The sequence below is a fragment of the Pleurodeles waltl genome, chromosome 7 (assembly GCF_031143425.1).
Source record: "Pleurodeles waltl isolate 20211129_DDA chromosome 7, aPleWal1.hap1.20221129, whole genome shotgun sequence".
Lineage (NCBI taxonomy): Eukaryota > Metazoa > Chordata > Amphibia > Caudata > Salamandridae > Pleurodeles > Pleurodeles waltl.
In genome coordinates, this window is record NC_090446.1 from 67055310 (window position 1) to 67080255 (window position 24946).

General features: G+C 48.7%; 1 protein-coding gene across 3 annotated transcripts in view; it reads right to left on the reverse strand.

The window, feature by feature from the left end:
* Nucleotides 1-3856: 3856 nt before the first annotated feature.
* The window catches only part of GSTK1 (glutathione S-transferase kappa 1), a 112806-nt gene continuing 91716 nt past the window's right edge, over nt 3857-24946 (reverse strand). For all 3 annotated transcript variants that reach the window (XM_069242949.1, XM_069242950.1, XM_069242951.1), the window contains exon 8: nt 3857-4606. In XM_069242949.1, coding sequence (XP_069099050.1) covers nt 4557-4606 — 50 coding nt within the window. In that variant the 3' untranslated portion in view covers nt 3857-4556. The remainder of the gene's footprint in view (nt 4607-24946) is intronic.

Consider the following 24946-nt stretch of genomic DNA (forward strand, 5'->3'; position numbering starts at 1 on the left):
TTAGCTAAGTTGTATTACAATACAGGTGGTGCTGTTCAGCAAGACTGAATGTCATGAAAAAAGTACCATGACACAGCCAGTATTGGCCGCCTCATATCACTTTTTTGACTGACAGGGAGGAGGGGTCCAGCAACACAACATGGGATAAGGCAAGCAAGACAACGAAGGGGGTGAAGGGTGGTTGGAAGGTTAAAAAAAAAGCACAGTGGTGTCCATGTCATACCGCTTTGTTTTCTTAGGGTGGATGGGGGACCAACTCGGCAAAAGGAGGAAGGGCCGGCAGAACTATGATGATTTGTTATGGCTGAAATTAATCAGGAGGATACTTTACTGTGGAATTTGGATTCATTATTGCCCTGACAAGCCACTGAGGAATATAAATAATTTGGGAATATACCTTTTTGGATTTGGACTTGAATTTCAAGGAAATATACGTTTTCGGTGCACTACCAGCTGTATGCATTGGATGTATCTGGCCCTATGGGGGCATACCTTGGGAGCAGCGGGTGCTTTGGTATTGCGCACGTATTTGGACTTCTCACTGGATGAAAAATTGGGACAAAGAAGGGAGGCGAGTGTCGTCAGTGGCATGCCGCTCCGAATGATATTCCATTTAGTGTAACTGCAGAGGTCTGCTTTTACTTACAACGAAACCAGCCAAACAAGGAGAATTGCAAACAAGAAACAAACTCAAAGCACACAAAGGGAAAAGCAAATACTCACCTTAGTGTAGCTGAAGCAATGTAAACAGTGGGAAAAGGTGAGATTGGAGAGGTCTCCCGGAAGAGAGCTGCTACCTGCAGCCGTATGAAAGTCGTCCATAGTTCCTGGTTGTGTTTTTAACTATTAGAAGTCTCCTGGAGACACCTCATGCTTTCGTTAACAGTTGCAGTTGTAGGGCCAGCTTCGGGGTGGAAACAAACACACAAAAGCAATTAAGGAGCTGCTGCTGACTTGTACGCAAAGGAGCCACCACAGGACCAGCATCCCCACCCCAACTCTTCAGCCTGCATGAGGCTGATGGTTGCAAAACACACGGAAGACGCCTCAACGAAAACAATTAAACAAAAAAAAGCATGATGCTAGAAAACAGCGAGAGGGTTGCAGGAGCACACTGCACTGCTGCTACTTTCACAGACACAACACGAATGCGGGCGTTTGGAGTGTGGTGGGGGTGATGAGATTTTTGAGGAGGGTGGGGGAGTTTATGAAATCGGGAGTGGGTGGGGAAGGAACGGACTGGGACAGAGGGGAAAACACAAGCACAAGTAGCTAAAACAAAAAAAAAACGACCAGAGGAAGGATACAAGTACTTGGTCCATGCGAGGGCCAAACACAAGAGGGAATGACGCAGACATGCCAGGAAAAGCAGGAACAAATGAAATTGGAGTGACACAGAAGCAAACCATCGAAGACGCTAGGGGCGGCCTGTAACCCCACTGTGCGAACTGTGACCAATTAAATAAGATAATGACATATAGAGAGCAGTTACCAATTGTGCCTGTACGTCGGGGTTGTTTTAAGTCACCTTTCACAAGAACCCTCTGAAGGAGGGGAAAGCAAGTGCTTTTCTATCAGAGACGTACATTTAATTGCCAACTGTTGTTTCAGAAGTGATTTTCCTAACTGACTCAACAGTTCAGCCTGGTTGCTCTAGGCATTTAAACTCTTTAACTTAGCTGCACTGTTACAGGAACAATTTGTGTTTAACCACAAAAACTCCAGGATCACACCACATTTAGGTAAGCAAGGCGTTTGATAAAGCTGTCAGTTTTTGTCAGTGATAAAGTAGATGGCTCAATTTAATTCATTTAAGAGAATAACTCCAACTAATATGAAGGACCCAAGGTTTAAAGTCAGACTGAGCAGCTCGTTAACATGAACAATGCTTCACACATCTCCTTCGGGTGAGCTGCGAGTGAGACCATCTGCTAGAACATGATTTCCCAATGAAAGATAAATAGTACATATTTGTTCTTCACAGTTATTGGGGCTGAAAAGTGATCGCGTACAGCCCTTTCCTGAGCTAGTCTTATAAGTCTGCCAGGTAATTTCCCAGAACCGATTCCCTCATCTTCATTATTGGGTTTTGCATATAGTCAGCTTTCAGAAGTCAATTACCTGAGAAGGGGACAATAATCTTCCACCTCTATTTTTGGTTTATTTCAGGTTGAGAAGCTGTAAAACACACCCTAAAAGCTCCTTCGATTCCTCCTCGATCTTGGGCAGCCTATGACCACATACAGCACTCGGCTGCCTTATGGTTAAGGTTTGCACTATAGGCATTTCATATACATACATACATACGTACGTACGTACGTACGTACGTACGTACGTACAACCCAGATAGTTCAGTTTTCTATTTAGAAGCAAACATGTTCATCCAAAGGGTCCCCAAATTTCTTCTGACCTTCACCAAAAACACTAGATTTACAGAGAATCCGAATGAGGATAGACCGATCCTACTCGGAGGTTGGCTTGGACATTCTCTTCCCCTGAGAGGGAACAGTACTGGTGTGATTAAAAGTGGGACTGCACGAACATCAATAGGGATTTTGCCAATGATTGAGACCTTGAGCCAACTTACCATTGATGTAAGGTTTTGCAAGCTGGTTGGCAGTCCACACAAAAAGAGACTTCCATTGGACATAGCTAGCGAAGCCCTCCATTCCCATCCAGGTAGCTTTTGGTTCTCTCCAACTCCAAGACCTTTTGGACTTCTTAGCTGACCACGAAGGCATAGTACTTCCTCAACCAGAGACTAGCATCCAATGTCCAAATAAAAAAGAAATGTAGGCCAAAGCTTCATACTGCAAAGATGGCATTCACTAACTACCACCAGAGAGATTGAGTGAGTCACATGAATTTTGAGATAGTTCTACAAACAAAGTGGACTTCTATAGCCCCCAAAATATGCTGGGCTAGATGTTATAGATGAAACATGGCCCAGAGAACCACGAACATGCAGCCTGCCATACCTGCAAACACAGTCACTGTCTAATTGGAGCCCTCTGCAGCTATAGGAGAGCTCCAGCAGAACTGAGCTTCACAGCCCTGGCAGGTGGACGCTACACTGGCTTGGCAAAGATCTTAAGTAGGGCACAAACAAACCCCCACTGAAGGAAAGGAATTACGTTTGATAATTTCTTGTTTATGAACCAAGTAAAAGATGGGAGCATTCTGCACACTAGATCTATGTGTGCTTGAGACAGGGGAAGAAAACTCCCATTGGAAATATTCAAAACCACTGTAAATTATTAGTTTAACTGCTTTATTTTTTCATTCTGTACTTGTTAAATATCCCTCTGCTTGAAGAATAGAATGTGTGGTATTACGACACACTACAGATCATTAGGAAAACTAAACAGGAAAGGTGTGGTCCTCTTCTCTGAAACACGTCGGCTGAGGACTCCAAAGATCAGCAGTGCTATGTCCAATTCAATAACAAGGGGAAAGTATGCATTTAGAAAAGAAAAAAAAACTTTTTGCATAATTTCTAGAGCAGATGGCGCGATACAGAAGGAAAATAAAAATCTCCAAAGCTTGCTAGCCAGTGATTCCAGTTCACAAACGTCTAACGAGTGCCGAGGTTGATGCATAAGCAACATACTGAAAAGGCTGGCCGTCCAGCGAGATTGTGTGCATGGCCATGGAGTTTTTAGATTCATGCTCCGTACCGGAGCGATGCTTTATCCTGTGTAGATGCCACAGAGGTGAACATAGCTTTGGTTGGAAGAGAATAAGGGGTCCAGGCCTTCCGTCCACTTCACAGCCACTGAAGCATCACGCACATCCCCAATCAAAAGCATGGAGGTGTACATCAACGTTCATGCCCAATAAAGACTCCAAACTCAAATTATTTTTAATTAAACTTTTTTTGATGACCCAAACACAAGTTGAACAAACCGGTGTAAGTCTGCATATAACAGCAAACCTGGAAAGAGTGAGATACAGAAATGTTAGGAGGGACGCTAAAAGCCAATGCAGCATGTGTTAATGCAAGAGCTGCTCATTTAGCCCATAGGAAGGATTATTGCTGTAAGCCTGATCGATGTAATGAGCGCTGTCAGGGCTGGAGTGAGGCAATGAGAGGAAGCCACAGGTGACACAGTGAAGGCAGCAGCTCGCAAGGCCTTCCAGTTGTTGCTCACCGGGTGCAATGTTCACTTAAGAGCTTGTTTTCTGTATAGAGAGCTCTGCATCAGCTTTCAAAGATCTCAACCGTAACACTGTACACCCCCTTGTATACAGCCAAGCTTGTAAGCCCCCATGTCCCATTCAGCTGGCCTATTTCAATCCTGCTTTCAATGAGCAGACAACCCACTGCATTCCTCGTAGCGCAGGAAGTTGTGGGCTGACGGCAGGCACCAGTTTCTCGGTTCATATTCTGCAGCCCTTTGAAGCCTGGTCAATACTGCTACCTCTTCTAAACCTACACATGACATTGAACTCCTCCACACGACCAGGCCCATTTCCACCTCCCCACCAAACTCGCCAAGTTATCTTCAAGTGCTTCATTTTATATTGATAGCAGCTTCTTCTCCTGGGACTGGCCTCTACAGCAGAGACTTCTGCCCTGGCAGGACAGGCCCCATCCACTTCTCACCTGTTGGACGATAAGAAAACAAACACATCAAACAAATTCCAAAGTACAGAGGCATGAGAAAAAAAATTAAGAACGGAAAGGAGACTGCTGGTCAAAGGGGACGTGTGGTGATGTTTCGGCATTCGTGGTGGTAGAAGGGTGGGAAGGCTAGGCAGAGTCTATAACATGTCGGTGGGTAACTTATTTAAGAATACGGACACAGAGGAGTTGGTCATTCACACGTTGGTCAATTGAGTGTATTTGCGAAGGTAAAAAAGGGATGGGACCAAGGCAATCATACGTCATGAGCACCCTCTGCTGTTTTCAACTCTGTATTTATGACAAAACCATTAAAACATAGGACCTCTGTCGGTGTCCTTGTGAACAATACATGTTAGCTATTAAAATTCAAAGATTACTTTATGCAAGACTTGCAATGAAATAATTGGAAAATTCATTAGCTTCTGGCATTAAACTAGCTTCCTTCCTTCTTCCACACAGTCATGTAAGCTTTATGACACATTCTCTTCGGATGAGGGTTGTTCTGCCCATTCACCACCCTTTCTTTAGATATGTCTTTTAGTACGTTATTCCTGAGCACACGCATCTAGTTTCATATCCTGCACACAGCTACTGTTGTACTATGACATTTGTCTGCGGACCCTCATCCCGCCACTGAACACAGTTAGATTCCGAGTGATCAAATCATAAAACATACTACTAACTAGTCATAGTTTTGGTTTAACAATTTCTGCACTGCCTTCAAACTTACGGCATTCACCATTAGCATGTATGTTCCAAAAGTGACCTGCGGAATGGCATGCAGCAACCAAAAGTAGACACACAGAAGTGTCCACAACACTTAACAGGTGTCCCAGAGACTTGGGAGGAATATTCCGGCTGAAGCCTCCAGAACTGGAGGGAATACTCCAGAAATAGTCTAATCATTAATGTGCACAATGGTACACACTTTTTATACCGCTCCATATGTACCCTCAATCCACCCTAATATACTATCAGGACAGCCTTGTTAACTTGCATAGACAGTTGCAGATAGAGCCACCGTCTACCAGAGATGATTGATTCATGCAAGCCTCTTCCAGAGAGGTGGTACATTCAGGCAAGACCAACAAGCAGAGTCCAGGGAAGAACCCCCAGGCGAGGTAATGGGTCTATCCACACGCCTGTATTCGTGGCTGAAGCATGAAAGAGCCTGTTGCAGTGGATGCATATACGGTAAAGAGACCATAGCAAATGTGGTCGAGTCACACCATCAGGAAAGGTGGTAGATCCATTTTCAGCCATTGTTAGCAGAAACAATACATCAACAGAAGAGACCCAGCACAAGCTGAGGATTCAAGGATCTGCAGCTGAGACGGCAGATTCCTCAAGGAGCCCTATGCATCGGTGGTAGATCTGTGATACCAGCAGAGGAGGTGGGCACACGGGGGTCCATGGAGGAGTCCCAGGTAGATATGGTAGATTCATACACCACCCTACAGGAGAGTCTTGTATCCATGGATGGGCCCACAAGAGAGATGAAGTAGCAACAGAGAGCCTCCAAGAGAGGTGGCGAGTCCTTAGAAGAGCCCCCAAAAAAGTAGCAAATCTGTGAAAGGGTTCTAGAGAGGTGGTAAATCCATACAAAAGCCTTCAGCAGGTGGTGTATTCATGGGGAAAAACCAAACTTGGAGAAGAAGTAGTGGATTCTGGGAGGACCCCTCCTCACAACAGATATGACAGATTCATGGTCTAAATCCCCAGAGGTGGCCGTGGATCCAGGGAATAAGCTAAGCAGGGAACATCCTGAATAGATCCGCTGCACAGGTCACAGTGGAGGGGATTGGGGCAAAACCATGTAGATGGTTTAGGAAGGCTGGCGTTATGTTGTGCGAATGGCCCAGTGAAAGACAGTGAGTGGGTAGGGTCTGTGGTGGACAAATGCAAAGAGGTTTTCTACATGTTCTAAATTTTGTAAACTTTGAGCTATCTCAATTTATACATCATGCAGTAGATTTTTGCACATGAAAAATGGAATAAAGATGCTATTTGTAAGACTTTTTTGAGTGACAGTCGTGACTGGGGAGCTAGTACCTCTATAGGTCGTCAAGCCCCTTCTCCTGGCATCCATTTTTGAATCCCGTTTCACACTATATGATGCCCACTCCTATAAAACGTAGGATTGATAACCATCGAAGAGTGAAACCGCAAATGTGAAACTGCTCTTACCAGACGCCATCTGGGGTACTAAGATAAGGGAACGACTGTAGGATATTTCAAAGGCAGTGCCCTGATGCAGTCCCAGAGGTTCACATCAGAATGTTTGTTTGTCTTCGAGTACAGTGCAGTATAATGCACCTCATTTAGAGCAAGCTTTAAAAAAAAAAAGTGCATTCACACATTTAAGACTACAGTGCACATTCCATGTTTTTAGCACAGGACAGTGTACTTCCCCACTCACTGAAGGAAAACAACCCAGCTAATGGTCACAACACCTATTCACGGTGATTTCACACAAATGGATGTTTCTATTGATATTTGTTTCTGGTGAAATATATTTTTAAGTAACTACTAAACACAACAAACCAGCATAGTATACATGAATTATGCGGATCTTGAGAGTCCCAAGAGGTCCGAATGAACAGCTAATTAAGAAAGGCGCAGGGCCATTCCTTTGGCAAATGTGTCTCATACAAAAGTTGGTACTAATTTGAGGACGTGACTGCATTCGAAGGGGTCTCAGTCTCATGCTGACCACCGGGAGAAAACGCTGCCTCAAACCTGACAGAATTTACACTGGAAAAAAAATTGACTTGGATGATTCTGGAATTCTGTGGGCGGTGAATCAATGTCCAGTAAAAGGTGATGTAGGAAACCCGTTTCTCGCCCCTAGACACCAAACATGACCCTTGTGATCCGGAAGACTGATAACCCTGCATATTGTGCCAAGGTCACTCCATGCACGTGATATTCAAAATGTGTGTGTGCGTATGTATGTCGTGTTCACATGCGGAAAGGTGGCATTTTCTTCAGCTGTCACGAGGATGCCATACACACCTTCTAAAAGAGACTTTCCCTGTTTAACATTTAAGAACCCATTGTTCCCTCTGCTCAAATATTCAGCAACTGAATAACGGAGGATTCGAGTTTTTTAAATCGTTTGTGCATATTTTTTTTTATATATAGCGTAAAAGGTATCCGACCAAACAGCGCTTTTCCTCTGGACTAACAACAATGCAAACTGGTAAAGGCTGCAAAATCGGTAAAATATAGGCAGGGCCCAGACGGTAGAAGCCTTCTGTAACTAACACTGAGGCCCAGAAAACAAGGCGGCTGTGGGCTGTGCCTTTTCGGTTTGGGATATAAAGGGTCTTCCAAACGAAGTTAGTCCGTAGCACAGTATTCAACTTTTCCAGCTGCACTTTGCCTACAGGATGATCTATTTGGGAGCTGTGCTGAACGGCGGTGTCACTCTGAGCCAATCACAGCAAGGCTGCAAAATAAAGGCAAGTCCGCTTCCTATAACATCTGCCACCTGCTGTGCTGCCTGCTTCGGGTGTTTTAAGGGGAGATGTGTGCAGGGTTAGGCAAGCGACCACATCAAGAGCAGATGTTACGAGCGTTTGCAATGCAATGGGCCTCGCATTTGCTCGACTTAGAGCTATTAGCGTTTTAAAGTCCTAACCGGACTTTTATTGCCACATAAAATGAAGAGTAAAGCAGTTTCACATAAGCGAGCCAATGGCCACCATGAGCGTGAAGGAGACACACAAAAGGAAACAGAAATTCACTTGCAGTCAAACTTATCGGCATCTGTACAGTGAGATCGCACTGCATAGAAAACAATTATTTGCAATGCAACGGGTCTCGTGTTTGCTCGAGTTAGAGTGATTAGCGCTGTAAACTCCTAACTGGGCCTTTCTTGCCACAAACTGAAAATGAAAAGTAATACAGTTTCACACAATGGAGCCGATAGCCGCCATGAGCGTGAAGCAGACACAAAAGGGAAAATAAGTTCGCTCGCAGTGAAACATAATCAGCAAAAGTGCAATTATCAATGTCACTGACAAAAGTGCAGTTATCCATGTAACAGGGTCAATGTCATGCAAAGCACTTGACTAGTGCCCAGCGAGATTGTGCTGCATACGAAATAAAGAGAAAAAGTAGACCAGAAACTATATGGAAACCACGGAGCCTCGTATGTTTTCAGTAGTTGACGGTGCACTTGAGGAGGGCTAAATACTGGAAAAGGCATGACATATGCTTGCCTTTTACTAATTAAATCAAGCAAATTTTAAAAGGTAAGCCATGAGCCAACCAAACTGATGGGCGTGACATGGGCAAGGTTACAAGCCTATAAAGAGATTACAACATGGACAGAGTACTTTGCGTGCTTGACGCTAAAAAAAAAAAAAAAAAAAAAAGAACAAGCCCATGCAATGCAACGAGTCTCGCATTTGCTTGAGTTAGAGTTATTAGCATTGTAAAATCCTAACTGGACTTTTCTTGCCACATAAACTGAAAATGAAAAGTAAAACAGTTTCACATAAGCGAGCTGGTGGCCACCACAAGTGTGAAGGAGGCACACAAAAGGAAACAGAAGTTCGCTCGCAGTCAAATGTATCGGCAAAAGTGCAATTACCCACGTAACCAGCAAAAGTGCAATTATCCATGTAACCGGGTCAATGTCATGCAAAGCACTTGACTACTGCCCAGAGCGATCACGCTGCGTAGGAAAGAAAAAGTACTCCAGAATCCATGTGGAAAACAGAGCCTCATATGTTTTCAGTAGTTTACTGGTGCTCTTTAGGAGCGCTAAACACTGGAAAAGGCATGACGTACGAATGCCTTTTACAAATAAAATCAAGCAATTTTTAAAAGGCAAGACCACGAACCAACAAAACTGACGGGCGTGATTAAAAGGCCAGAGATAATAACAGGGGCCAAAGCGCTTGCGCGCTCAACCCAAAAAAGTAATCCAGAAAACAAGGAGCCTCGTATGTTTTCAGTAGTTGGCCGGTGCGCTCGAGCAGCGCTTAACACCAGAAAAGGCATGACGTATGCACGCATTTCACAAATAAAATCAAGTGATTTTTAAGATCAAATCTGTTTATTGTTTTATAAGAATATAAATATACAAAACACTGCTCATCGAGGGGCATGAATGATATATAGCAGCATAATGGCAATATCGTAGCTTCATACAAAGGTCTCTCTCATGAGTCCCAAAACCATGCTCATAGGGACCCCCCAAAGGATCTTCTTATTGCTGAGCCATGTGTCCACTGACGATGACCAATAGTCCTCCAGAATATCAGCCCCGCGGATGAAAACCATATAAACATACAAAAAGAAACATTTCAACAGTGCTTCCCTCCGAGAGACAGTGTCATCCATCTATCTTTCCCCTCCTTAACCTCTACATTATCCAATCGCACTTCCCCTCTAGCAACCCCTCCTGCAGCACTCCAACCCATGATTCAAATCATCCTAAAGACTCTCAGGTAGGTCGGGCATGTCAGCTCAGTAGATTCTGCAGAAAGAAGCAGAATAAATGGTTTCCACAATGCACCCAAATCTTGTACCCGCTGCTGCGACGCTAACATAAGTTTCTCCATTGCGAGAATAAACCAGAGCTTCTGGAGCCATGAGACGCGAGTCGGGACTCTAGCTGTACCCCAAAGGGCTATAATCAGTTGCAACGCTGCATTGAGTGCTAGGGCTATCTGCCTCCCTTTTAGAGATCTTAAAGGAAAAGTAAGGGGATTGGGCAGCCCTAGTAGGATATATACGATGGGAACCTCGGGATCGTGACCTGGAACGCTACATCTATATCATCTATAATGTTTCCCCAATAATGATGTAACTTGGGGCAGTGCCAGAGCAAGTGTACCAGAGTGCCTGTAGCTCCACACCCTCTCCAGCAAAGGTCTGTCTTATCATGATGCCACGCGTGCAACCACGCCGGAGTGTAGTACCAGTAAGAGGCGACTTTATATGATGTCTCTGTCCCTGCCGCACTATATGATGTATTCTATAGAATATGCTGTCCCATTCCTCATCCGAGAGTTCTCTCTCCAGCTCTCTCTCTCCCATCTCAGCTGACCCTTTGACTTAGGCAGGTGACTTACTCCTTGCAGAAGGCGATAGAGCTCAGAGATAATTCTCTTATCATCCTTCTTTAGGAACAGCCATTTCTCAAATGGCGTGAGAGGTCTATCCATCAAAGCTCTGTTCGCCGGTAAGAGAGCCCAATGCCAAACCTGATAATACATCAGCCTATCCGCCTCCACTAGGCCATAGGCCTCTCTCATCTGGTCAAAGGACAAAACCCCATGTTCGTCAAAGAGACTTCCCACTCTCTTACAACCCCCCTCATACCAGCGTCTAAGGCCTTCCAGGCTCAAAGTCAGGGTTCGCACCGATGGGAGTCATCGGGGAGGGAAAAAGAAGTCAGCCCTTAACGGCAAGGCACTGTATCCCATACCCGCAGCGTTGTCCCAGTAATCGGGGATGCATAAAGACCTCCAGCCCTATGCCTACGCCGGAGCCAGGGCTCCTTCCAAATATGAGAGCCTGCCACCGCCTGGTCCATAAAACACCAGTGTTTCTCCGTGAGTGGGCGACTCCACTCTACAAGAAAGCGCAGCTGGGCTGCCTGAAAATCTCAGAAGACACGGGATCGCCAATCCCCCACTGCTCTTGGGGCGGTATAGAAACTGTCGCGATAAACGCGGCGGCCGACCCTCCCATATAAATCTCAAGACCACGGATTGTAGAGTAGCAACCATCCGAGGGGTTGGGGTCAACGGGAGCACCTGAAATATATATAATATTTGCGGCAATACCGTCATCTTAACCGCAGCCACCCTACCATATAGGCCATATATCCATGATAGCTTATGTTTCCCCTATACCTCCAGATCCCGCTGTATATCACGTACCAGTTTTTTGTAATTTAGGCTCACCGTTTTTGCGGTAGACGTCGCTAACTCAACCCCCAGATGGGAAAGGCGTGAGGACGACCAAATAAAGTAGTATCGAGCTCTCAAATCTTCCTCATGATCTGTGCTCTTCTTCTGTGTTCTTCTGTTCTTCTGTTCTTCCCTTCTGTTCTTCTGTGTTCTTCCGGTCTTCTGTGTTCTTCTTCTCTGTTCTTCTCTGTGCTTCTGTGTTCTTCTTCTCGGTTCTTCTGTGTTCTTCTGTGTTCTTCTGTGTTCTTCTCTGTTCTTCTCTGTTCTTCTCTGTTCTTCTCTGTTCTTCTCTGTTCTTCTCTGTTCTTCTCTGTTCTTCTCTGTTCTTCTCTGTTCTTCTGCTCTTCCGATCTTCTGTGCTTCTGTCTTCTGTTCTTCTGTCTTCTGTTCTTCTGTCTTCTGTTCTCCTGTCTTCTGTTCTCCTGTCTTCGGCTCTTCTACCTCCTCCGTCTTCTTCCCCCGAGCCTGCCCTCCTGCTCCTTCCTCATCCCCCTCCCTCACTCGCCTCCCCCTCTCTCACCCCTAGCTAACCCGTTCGCTATCTACCTCCCTCACTCCTCCTATCTTCCTATCTCTCTAGCTCCCTATCTCACTATCTAACTCCCCCACTCTCCACCTCCTCCTACCTACCTATCTGTCTATCTATCTATTTCCCTATCTATCGACTTCTCTATCTATTTTCTCTATCTATTTCTCTATCTCTCCCCCCCTCCCGCCACCCCCTCTACTACCTATCTCCCTATCCTCTCACTCTACCTCTCTCCCTCACCCACCTCTACAACCCCCCCTCCCCTATCTTCACAACCCTACTCCTATCTCTCTCCCTAATCTCCAAACCTCCTAACACTCACCCTCCTCCACCCTAAACCCCCTCCCCCAGCTCCTCTCACTCTACCTGTCCCCCCCCCTCCCTCGCGCTTTCCCGCCGCGACCTCCTGCACGCCCCCGCCCCCCAGCTCCCATTCGCCCCCAGCTGACCCCTCCCCCCCCCTCCTACCTCTTATGGCGGCCGCTGCGCGACAGTGGTAGCGACCCTTGACCCAAGGGTAGGTCGCTCCCCCTGCCGCTGCAGCTCCTCCAAGTTCCCGAGTTCCTGTGTTCCTGAGACCCACCTAACTGTAAGTACCCCCCTCCTCCCAGCCCCTCGCCCTGCCCCGCGCCACTCACCTTCTCTTCTGCTCCTGCTTCTTTTCCTCCTCTCTGTCTCTCCCTCCTCGCTCCCCCTCTGCAATCTTCTTCTGTGTTCTTCTGTTCTTCTGTTCTTCCCTTCTGTTCTTCTGTGTTCTTCCGGTCTTCTGTGTTCTTCTTCTCTGTTCTTCTCTGTGCTTCTGTGTTCTTCTTCTCGGTTCTTCTGTGTTCTTCTGTGTTCTTCTGTGTTCTTCTCTGTTCTTCTCTGTTCTTCTCTGTTCTTCTCTGTTCTTCTCTGTTCTTCTCTGTTCTTCTCTGTTCTTCCGATCTTCTGTGCTTCTGTCTTCTGTTCTCCTGTCTTCTGTTCTCCTGTCTTCTGTTCTCCTGTCTTCTGTTCTCCTGTCTTCGGCTCTTCTACCTCCTCCGTCTTCTTCCCCCGAGCCTGCCCTCCTGCTCCTTCCTCATCCCCCTCCCTCACTCGCCTCCCCCTCTCTCACCCCTAGCTAACCCGTTCGCTATCTACCTCCCTCACTCCTCCTATCTTCCTATCTCTCTAGCTCCCTATCTCACTATCTAACTCCCCCACTCTCCACCTCCTCCTACCTACCTATCTGTCTATCTATCTATTTCCCTATCTATCGACTTCTCTATCTATTTTCTCTATCTATTTCTCTATCTCTCCCCCCCTCCCGCCACCCCCTCTACTACCTATCTCCCTATCCTCTCACTCTACCTCTCTCCCTCACCCACCTCTACAACCCCCCCTCCCCTATCTTCACAACCCTACTCCTATCTCTCTCCCTAATCTCCAAACCTCCTAACACTCACCCTCCTCCACCCTAAACCCCCTCCCCCAGCTCCTCTCACTCTACCTGTCCCCCCCCCTCCCTCGCGCTTTCCCGCCGCGACCTCCTGCACGCCCCCGCCCCCCAGCTCCCATTCGCCCCCAGCTGACCCCTCCCCCCCCCCCTCCTACCTCTTATGGCGCCCGTCCGCGCCAGGCCCGCGCCCAGCGCCACGACCCCTGGTCCCCAGCTCCCCCAAGCCCCGCTGATCCGCTACGACCCCACCACCCTCCACGCCCTCAACCCAGGGCGCTCCAAAACCTGCTTCCTAGCTCACCCCAAACGCACCCATGGACCCTTCGCCTGCAACTCCTGCAAACGCATCTTCCACCACGCAACTACCACGACCACAAGCCCACGCGCCATCAACCACCTCAAGTGCATCCTGGTCAACGCTCGTTCCGTCCACAAGCACGCCGTTGAACTTTGGGACCTCCTGGACTCCACAGCCCCGGACGTCGCCTTCATCACGGAGACATGGATGAACGCCTCCTCTGCTCCAGACATCGCTACCGCCATCCCCGAAGGCTACAAGATCTCCAGAAAAGACCGCACCAACCAAGTAGGAGGAGGTGTCGCCATCATCTTCAAAGACTCCATCAGCGTCACCACCTCCACCGAAGACCCCCCCCTCGCCGCTGAACACCTGCATTTTCAGATTCGCACCGACCCAAGGACCACCCTCAGAGGATCCCTCGTCTACCGTCCTCCCGGACCTCGCGCCTCTTTCAGCGACGCCATCGCCGACTTCATCTCCCCGCACGCCCTCGCCTCACCGGACTACATCCTCCTAGGCGACCTCAACTTCCATCTGGAACAAAACAACGACCCCAACACCACCACCCTGCTCGACAACCTCGCCAACCTCGGCCTCAAACAACTGGTGAACACCGCCACCCACATCGCCGGACACACGCTCGACCCTATCTTCTCCGCCAGCAAACACGTCTTCTTCAGCCACACCTCTGCCCTGCACTGGACCGACCACAGCTGCGTCCACTTCACATTCCGACGCGAGACCTCCCACCTCCGCACTCAACCCATCCCTCGTCGACAGTGGAACAAGATCCCTGAAGAGCAACTCTTCTCCGCTCTCGCCGCCAACCAACCCACCCTCACCACCGACCCCAACGACGCAGCTCTCAACCTCACAAACTGGATCTCCAACTGCGCTGACAACCTTGCTCCCCTCAAACGCACGCATCGACAGACCAACACCAAAAAACCTCTCTGGTTCTCTGACACCCTCAAAGAATCAAAGAAAACTTGTCGTGCCCTTGAGAAGGCCTGGCGCAAGGACCACACCGCTGACAACATGACCGCCCTCAAGAACGCTACACGCGAACACCACCACCTGATCCGCACTGCCAAAAGGAACTTTTTCACCGACAGACTAGACAAAAACAGCCACAACAGCAGAGAACTCTTCAGCATCGTCAAAGAGTTCTCCAACCCCAGCGCCAGCGCCAACGCCGTCACGCCCTCACAGGATTTGTGCGAATCCCTCGCCACTTTCTTCCATCGCAAGATCAGCGACCTCCACGACAGCTTCGGACACCAGACCCAACCATACACCACTGAACCCGCTTCCCCGGACATCACCCTCAACAACTGGACCCACATCAACACGGAAGAAACCAAATCCATCATGAACTCTATCCACTCCGGCGCCCCTTCGGACCCCTGCCCGCACTTCATCTCTAACAAAGCCGACGACATCATCGCCCCGCACCTCCAGACCGTCATCAACTCTTCTTTTTCTTCTGCTACCTTCCCCGAATGCTGGAAGCACGCTGAAGTCAACGCCCTACTAAAGAAACCTACGGCTGACCCAAGCGACCTGAAAAACTTCCGCCCCATCTCTCTTCTACCTTTCCCAGCCAAGGTAATAGAAAAGACCGTCAACAAACAGCTGACCACCTTCCTGGAAGACAACAACCTGCTCGACCCTTCACAAACCGGATTCCGAACCAACCACAGCACGGAAACCGCCCTCATCTCAGTCACAGACGACATCAGAACCCTGATGGACAACGGTGAAACAGTCGCCCTCATTCTCCTCGACCTCTCGGCTGCCTTTGACACCGTCTGTCACCGCACCCTAATCACCCGCCTACGCTCCACCGGGATCCAAGGCCAGGCCCTGGACTGGATCGCCTCCTTCCTCGCTAACCGCTCCCAAAGAGTTTACCTCCCTCCGTTTCGCTCAGAACCCACCAAGATCATCTGCGGCGTACCTCAAGGCTCATCGCTCAGCCCGACACTCTTCAATGTCTACATGAGCCCCCTCGCCGACATCGTACGCAAGCACGACATCATCATCACCTCCTACGCCGACGACACCCAACTTGTACTCTCCCTCACCAAGGACCCCGCCAGCGCCAAGACCAACCTACAAGAGGGTATGAAGGACGTCGCAGATTGGATGAGGCTCAGCCGCCTAAAGCTGAACTCTGAAAAAACGGAAGTCCTCATCCTCGGCAACACCCCGTCCGCCTGGGACGACTCCTGGTGGCCCACGGCCCTCGGCACCGCACCGACCCCCGCAGACCACGCCCGCAACCTCGGCTTCATCTTGGACCCTCTTCTCACCATGACCAAGCAAGTCAACGCCGTGTCCTCCGCCTGCTTCCTCACTCTCCGCAAGATCTTCCGCTGGATCCCCGCCGACACCAGAAAAACCGTGACCCACGCCCTTGTCACGAGTCGCCTGGACTACGGCAACACCCTCTACGCTGGGACCACCGCCAAACTCCAAAACCGCCTGCAACGCATCCAAAACGCCTCGGCCCGCCTCATCCTCGACGTACCCCGCAACAGCCACATCTCCGCACACCTGAGACACCTGCATTGGCTCCCAGTCAGCAAAAGGATCACCTTCCGTCTTCTCACCCACGCACACAAAGCCCTCCACAACAAGGGACCGGAATACCTCAACAGACGCCTCAGCTTCTACGTCCCCACCCGCCCCCTCCGCTCCGCTGGCCTCGCACTTGCTGCCGTCCCTCGCACCCGCCGCTCCACGGCGGGTGGGAGATCTTTCTCCTTCCTGGCGGCCAAGACCTGGAACTCCCTCCCCACCAGCCTCAGGACCACCCAGGACCACTCCGCTTTCCGGAGACTCCTAAAGACTTGGCTGTTCGAGCAGCGATAACCCCCCCTTTCCCCCCTAGCGCCTTGAGACCCGCACGGGTGAGTAGCGCGCTTTACAAATGCTAATGATTTGATTTGATTTGATTTGTGCTCAAAAACAGACTAAGGACCTGAGACTTCTGCATATTCACTTTAAATCCCGAAACCTGGCTAAACTCAACTAATAACTCCTTAAGTGCAGGCAAAGAGGTGGCGGGCTCCGCAAGTGTAAGAATCACATCGTCTGCATATAGGGTAATAAGGTGGTGGTCTCCACCAATTTTGCACCAGAAACCAAGGGGCTGTCTTGCAAGCGCTGTGCGAAGGTCTCCATATAAAGTGCAAACAGTAGGGGAGAAAGTGGGCATCCCGGTCTAGTCCCACGCCCAACCAGAAACGACGCAGAGAGCACAACATTGACTCGAACCGCTGCTCTAGGGGAGCGATAAGCACACTGGATCCAAGATCTAAGATCTAAAGCCCGGACCCAGGCCGAAACGCTTCAGGACCCGGAAAAGGTATGGCCAATGAACCCTGTCAAACGACTTTTCAGCGTCAATTGAAAGGAAGAGCGCCTCTCTTCGGGATCTATCAATTTTATCTAGCAGATGCAAAAGCCGCTTCGTATTCTCACCGCATTGTCGATTTGGAATGAAACCTGACTGATCAAGATCAATAAGACCCAGCATATAAGGATTAAGGCGGAAGGCAAGTATCCCAGTGAATAATTTGGCATCTATGTTCAGAAGCGAGATCGGCCTATACGAAGCACAGTCCTCCGGATTCTTACACGATTTATGTATAACAGTAATAGTAGCATCCAGAATGCTAGGCGCCAGGGTCCCCGTCGTCCGAAAGGAATTAAAAAGCCGGGTGAGTAGCGGGACGAGTTCCACACAGAAGGTCTTATAAAACAACGCCGTGAACCCATCTGGGCCGGGAGACTTCCCATTCTTCAGGCGGGAAATCGCCGATATAACTTCTTCTAGCCTTATCTCCTGGTCTAATAACATCACCTCCCTCTCCCCAAGAGGAGTGATTGCTACACCCTCCAAATAAGAGTCCAGGGCCGCATCGTCCCGCTCATCAGCCGCATATAAACCCCGGTAAAATCCCGCGAAGGCCTCAGCAATCTGATCACTCGTGCAGGCCACTTCACCGGAAGGGGAATGAATCAATTTAACTGTCGACGCTGCACTCGCAACTGATGCGCTACAAGCTTTCCACATCTATTGCTCCCAGTATAATATTTGTGCTTAAGAAGTGCTACTGCGTACTCCACCCTATCCCAATCTAGTTGCTTCAGCTGCTGCCTTTCCTTCTTTAACTCTCGCCAGATTTTGGCCGCACCAGTCGATTTATGGGAATGCTCCAAGACAGCCATTCTCTGCTCTAACCTTTCTCTCACCTCTCTCTATTATCCCTCGCTGACAATGCCATAACCTCACCCCGCACTACTGCCTTTAACGCCTCCCAGACAATCTCCATGGAGGTGCTGCTGTCATCGTTAAAAACAATATAATCCACAATCGCACGTCAAAGCGACTCCACTGCTGACTCACTCTGAAGCAAAGAGTCCTTAAAGCGCCAACTCGGTGTAACGACGCGACCTACCTCCATGGCCAGTTCAACAGTAATAGGGGCATGATCAGTAAAGGCCCTGGGCTCAATCATAGCCTCTCTAACCTGAGACAAACTCTTGCAAGGCCAAGAAAAGATCAAGCCGGGCGTAGGTCTTGGTTGCCGCAGAATAGAAGGAATAATCTCGAAGTGTAGGATGGGACTTCCTCCATACATCCTCCAACCCACACGCAACCAACCACTGACGCCCCATCTCCGACACTGCCCCAGTCTGTCCAAAGCATTGGCCCGAGCAGTCAAGCTCATTGTCCATCACTAGATTAAAATCACCCTCCTATTAAAATAGCGCTATCTGGCGAACTAAGTACAAGGGAGATTGACTGTCTCAAGAAAGCTTCCTGCTGGGAGTTCGGGGCATAAAGGGAAGCAACAGTAAAAGAAAACGCCCCAAGCCGCATTCTAATAGCCAGGATCCCACCTGGAACTTCATGTGTCTTCCCAACTATCTCCCCAGGAAACGTCCTCGAGAGCAATATTGCCACCCCCGCATGTTTCGTAGTAGTTGAGGACCAAAGCTGCCTAGGGAACCATCGTGAGCGCATGCAAAATGTTTCTTTATGTAACAAGTGGGTCTCTTGGAATAGGCAAATGTGACCCCCGGATTTCTCTAGACCCGACAGAATCGCTAGCCGCTTGGTTGGGTTGTTGAGCCCCCTAACATTCAAACTTATACATTTAACTGTCATGTCGTCGGTGGGAGTGGGCCACCCATGGGCAAAGGGGCACGGGGCTGCTCCTCCAAGATTACTCCTAGACTGGATTCCCAGGGAAGCACACCAACAAACAACCATTGCGCACAAGAGGTGCTCACTACCATAAAGTCCTCTCACTCATCTCCAAAGAGGAAAAAGTCTCAACTGGGCCGTGGAACCCCCTCAAGTTCACCAGCTAGGTCAGTTTACCCCCCGCCCAGGCCTCTCCTTGACAGCCCGTAGGTGAACAGATAAGCGACCCAGTGCTAAGCAGCCGCCCTCAGGCACCCCAGACTTAAATGTTGGTCCCAGCTGCCACATTGCTCACTGCCGACTTCCGCTCCGATAACTGCTCCGACACTGCTCTGTCGCTTCCTCCTTCTCTCCAATCTCCTCCAACTCGGACGGTCCTCTCCACTCGGGCCCGGCTTCACACCCGGGTCCTGGCCACCTTCTACCAGGCCCAGGATCCGGTTTGCCTCCGCTATAACTTCACTTGATGGAGCTGCGCCTCCCAGCGAAAGATAAGGCGGAACGGGTGGCCCCAAGAATATGACACGTCCTGTGCTCGAAAATGCCGCCTCTGCAAAGTTTGTGCCGAAAGGTCCTGAAATAATTGAAGCTGGAGCCCTCTAAATTGGATCTGCGGCAGATTGCGTGCTCGTTGCAGTATACTGTCCTTAAGCCCATAGTTATGGACGCATGCCAGGATGTCTGGGGGGGAGTGGGGGGGGGCGATCTCCATCCCCCCCTGAGTCCGACCCACCCGATGCACTCTATCCAGCGTAATCTCTTGGGACTCTTCCAAGCCAAGAACTGAGCGAAATAGCTCCACCACAAACTCTCCGATGTCGTCCTTCTCAGCCCCAGACGGTGCTCCTCTAATGCGGATATTATGCCGGCATGAGCGGTTCTCTAGGTCCTCCACCGCAAGATGGAGGAGATCCTGTTGCTCTCGCAAGCGAATGCATTCTTGTTGGAGATCCGCCACCTCCTCTCCCCGGGAGATTTCACCATCCTCAACCTGTGCAACCTGTTCACCGAGGGAGGTTACTTCTGCTCTCAGCTCTTTTACCTCATGGGAGATGTCCCTTCGAGCTCTTGGAGATCGCTCCTGAGCGAGTCGAACAGGGAGGCCAGAAAGCCCTAGTAACCAGGGCCCCTTTATCCTCTTCCACCTCGCCCCTCTCCTCCGGAGACCTCGCAGTAGGTGGCCCTTCTAGAGCTCCGCCCGGCACTGGGCGAGCCCCTGTGAGCATATCTCTAACTGTCCGTTCCTGCTTGCCCTTAGCGTACGCCATCACTCCAGCTCCCTCACCGCGTCGGGCGTCCAGCTCAATCGAAGACTTATCAAAAGTACGCCCGGGGGTCGGGTCACCCTAGGCCCAACGTAGTCACCAACCACCACTAACCTCTTCTCTCAGTGGCGATGCAATTCACTTCCCTGCCACTCTAGGTCTCGGCACCCATAAGGTCCTCCACGGGCCCCCTGCACCGCCGATCAATGGGCCCAGGGTCCCGCCTCACCAAGGGCCACTCAACGCCCAGATCTAGATGTCCATCACAGTAGCAGCTGGCTCGTGTCTCCAGCCAGGGGCACAGGCCCTGCTGCTCTCAAGCTCTGGCGCTCAGCGCCACTTCAGGAGAGCACTACAGCCCCCACAGAGCACCAGCAGCGCGGCGCCCTCCTGGGCCGCCGCACCACCACTCCTCAGGGCCACAAGGCACAAGGGCCGTCCCGCAGCCAGAGCCCCCACAATCCGCGCCCGCCTGCTGCAGGCGTCGGCACCGGTCCCGGGGCTCCGCCCTCGCGTTCTGGGCCCTCCGGGGGTACTCCACCGTCCGGGGTCTGATGCGCTCCTCAGTCCGCCCAATTTCACCCCCTCTGGGGCCGCAAAGCTGTGTCAGAGGCCTAGGCGGCGGAGCACGGACAAAACACGTCCACTCACGCCACCATCTTGGCCACGCCCCCTCTCAAGTGATTTTTAAAAGGCAATTGTACGAACCAATGAAACCGATGGGTGTGCAGTGGGCCTGGTTAAAAGCCCACAGAGAGATTACAGCAGGCTAGAGAACTTACGCGCTCAAACCTAAAAAAGTAGCCCAGCTCTTACTGATGGCAGCTCACACCACTGAATCCAAGAACCTCAGGATACCAAAACATCAAAGGAAAGCATGAGTGGCACGTGACTACACAACAAGTCAAGCACACCCAGGGCTGAGCCACCCGAGTATTAACCAGACACCACCTCCACACAGAACAGAAACCTGTTTTTCCAGCACGGCCAGCCACCGCCTCCCAACAATACATTCACACCAGTGCTTAAATGGGCAGGTACTGTCCGGTACCAAGTACCTGCACTTCTTCAATGTAAAAGTAAGAGTACCTGCACTTCTCAGTATTGCTGCAATACATTCAATGGGAGAGTACCAGCACTTCTCAGGAGCAACTGGATACTCTAAAGAGTGAGGACCTGCACTTCTATGTTTCCATTTAAAGCACTGATCCACACAGAATATAAAGTAGGCTTTGCTGCTGGCACAACCAGCCACTGCCCCCTCACTATATATCCACACAGGATATAGGCATGCTTTCCCAGCATGACCAGACGCTACATCCTGACACCACTGTTCCCTACTGTTCCGCAATGTTATTTTAAATGACAACCACATTTTCAATAACTTAGTACCCTTACTATAATGTTAGCCCCAAGTTAAATTATAATGACAAGAAAGAGCGTGAAGGTGATAGTTCGACTGTCCCCTCCCCTCTGTTCCACCCCACACGTGTCATTAACTCACTCACATTATCAGTTCTTTCTCCTGCCCCTCCCCCTACTTGTTTCTTACACACACCAGCCATGCTCTACCTCAGACCAACCCTGTCTTCAACCTCTGGACTGACAGGTAATGCACTTATTAGGAAGAGGTAGCTGCAAATAGGTGACTTGCAGTAGCAACTGGGCAGGTTGGTCATGTGGAGAAGGAGGGAGCAATGTGGAGTCAGCTTTTTTCTTATCTCGTGGAATCCCCTCACAGACCCCAAAGGCCCAAGATATATATATATATATATTTTGTTTTATAATATATATGGAAAATGTCACTTACCCAGTGTACATCTGTTCGTGGAATGAGACGCTGCAGATTCACAAGCTGTGCATTATCCTGCCATCTAGTGTTGGGCTCGGAGTGTTACAAGTTGTTTTTCTTCGAAGAAGTCTTTGAGTCACGAGACTGAGGGACTCCTCCCTTTCGGCTCCATTGCGCATGGGCGTCGACTCCATCTTAGATTGTTTTCCCCGCAGAGGGTGAGGTAGGAGTTGTGTATATAGTAAAGGTGCCCATGCATTGGAATAAGTATGTATGTACATAATGTGTATAAAACTAGTAAGTGTTTACAAAATTTACAGTTTTTATTCAACTTAAACGGCTACAGGCTCCCGGGGAGGCGGGAGGGCGCATGTAAATTTGCAGCGTCTCATGCTGCAAACAGATGTACACTGGGTAAGTGACATTTTCCGTTCGATGGCATGTGTAGCAGCAGATACACACATCTCCCCAAACACAGTGGTTTAGCCTGTAGGAGTTAAAGTTTTCAGAAATGATGTTCGTAATACAGCCTGTCCTACTGTGGCTCGTTGTGTTGTTAACACATCTATACAGTAATTTTTGTGAATGTATGAGGCGTAGACCATGTGGCTGCCTTACAGATTTCTGTCAGGTATATTTCCTAGAAAGGCCATTGTGGCGCCTTTCTTCCTAGTGGATGGCGCCTTTGGCGTAATAAGTAGATCTCTTTTTGATTTAATATTGCAGGTCTGAATACATTTCACTATCCATCTGGCAATGCCTTGTTTGGATATTGGATTTCCTGCATGAGGTTTTTGGAAGGCTACAAACAATTGTTTTGTTTTGCGTAACTGTTTTGTTCTATCAATGTAATACATTAGTGCTCTTTTAATGTCTAATGTATGTAAGGCTCTTTCTGCTACTGAGTCTGGTTGTGGAAAAAAGACTGGAACGGTGATATACCTTTTGGTAAGAATTTGGGATTTGTACGGAGAACCACTTTATGTTTATGTATTTGTATAAAGGGTTCTTGTATAGTAAATGCTTGTACTTCACTTACTCTTCTAAGAGATGTGATAGCTATCAGGAAGGCTACTTTCCAGGTTAAGTATTGCATCTTACAAGAGAGCATGGGTTCAAATGGTGGACCCATGAGTCGTGTCAATACAATATTGAGGTTCCACGAGGGGACTGGTGGTGTTCTCGGGTATGATTCTTTTTAAACCCTCCATAAATGCTTTGATGACTGGGATTCTAAAAAGTGATGTTGAATGTGTAATCTGCAGATAGGCAGATATTGCTGTGAGATGTATTTTAATAGAAGAAAATGCTAGTTTATATTTTTGTAAGTGTAATAAGTAGCTTACAATGTTTTTTGCGGAAGCATGTAGTGGTTGAATTTGATTATTATGGCAGTAATAAACAAATCTTTTCCATTTGTTTGCGTAACAATGTCTTGTAGTAGGTTCTCTAGCTTGTTTAATGACCTCCATACATTCTTGTGTAAGGTCTAAATGTCAAAATTCTAAGACTTCAGGAGCCAGATTGCTAGATTGAGCGATGCTGGATTCGGGTGTCTGATCTGTTGTTTGTGTTGAGTTAACAGATCTGGTCTGTTTGGTAGTTTGATATGAGGTACTACTGACAGGTCCAGTAGTGTTGTATACCACGGTTGGCGAGCCCAGGTTGGTGCTATTAGTATTAGTTTGAGTTTGTTTTGACTCAATTTGTTTACCAGATAAGGAAGGAGTGGGAGAGGGGGAAAAGCGTACGGAAATATCCCTGACCAACTGATCCATAACGCATTGCCCTTGGACTGAGGGTGTAGATAACTGAAAGCGAAGTTTTGGCATTTTGCGTTTTCTTTTGTTGCGAATAGGTCTATTTCTGGTGTTCCCCAGCGTAGAAAGTAAGTTTGTAGTATCTGGGGTTGAATTTCCCATTCGTGTGTTTGTTGGTGATCTCGACTGAGATTGTCGGCCAACTGGTTTTGGATCCCTGGAATGTACGGTGCTATTAGGCGAATGCGATTGCGAATCGCCCAATGCCAAATCTTTTGTGCTAAGACACAGTTTTGATGAGTGTGTCCCTCCTTGTTTGTTTAGGTAATACATAGTTGTCATGTTGTCTGTTTTGACAAGAATGTGTTTGTGGGCTATTAGTGGTTGAAATGCTTTCAATGCTAGAAACACTGCTAACAGTTCTAAATGATTTATATGCAATTGCTTTTGGTGAACGTCCCATTGTCCCTGTATACTGTGCTGGTTGAGGTGTGCTGCCCATCCCATCATGGAAGCATCTGTTGTGATCACGTATTGAGGCACTGGGTCTTGGAATGGACGCCCTTGGTTTAAATTTATAGGACTCCACCATTGAAGCGAGAAGTGTGTCTGGCGGTCTATCAACACTAGATCTTGAAGTTGACCCTGTGCTTGTGTCCATTGTGTTGCTAGGCACTGTTGTAAGGGCCGCATGTGCAGTCTTGCATTTGGGACAATGGCTATGCATGAAGACATCAAGCCTAGAAGTTTCATTACAAACCTCACTTGATAGTGCTGGTTTGGGTACATGTTTAATATTATATTTTGGAAGGCTTGTACCCTTTGTGGACTTGGAGTGGCAATCCCCTTTTGTGTGTCGATTGTTGCTCCTAAGTATTGTTGTATTTGGCAAAGTTGTAGATGTGAGTTTTGGTAGTTTAGAGACAACCCTAGTTTGTGTAGGGTTTCTATGACGTATTGTGTGTGTAGAAGACACTGTTGCTGAGTGCTGGTTTTTATTAACCAATCGTCCAAGTAAGGGAATACGTGCATGCGCGGTCTCCTGATGTGAGCGGCTACTACTGCAAGGCATTTTGTGAATACCCTTGGGGCTGTTGTT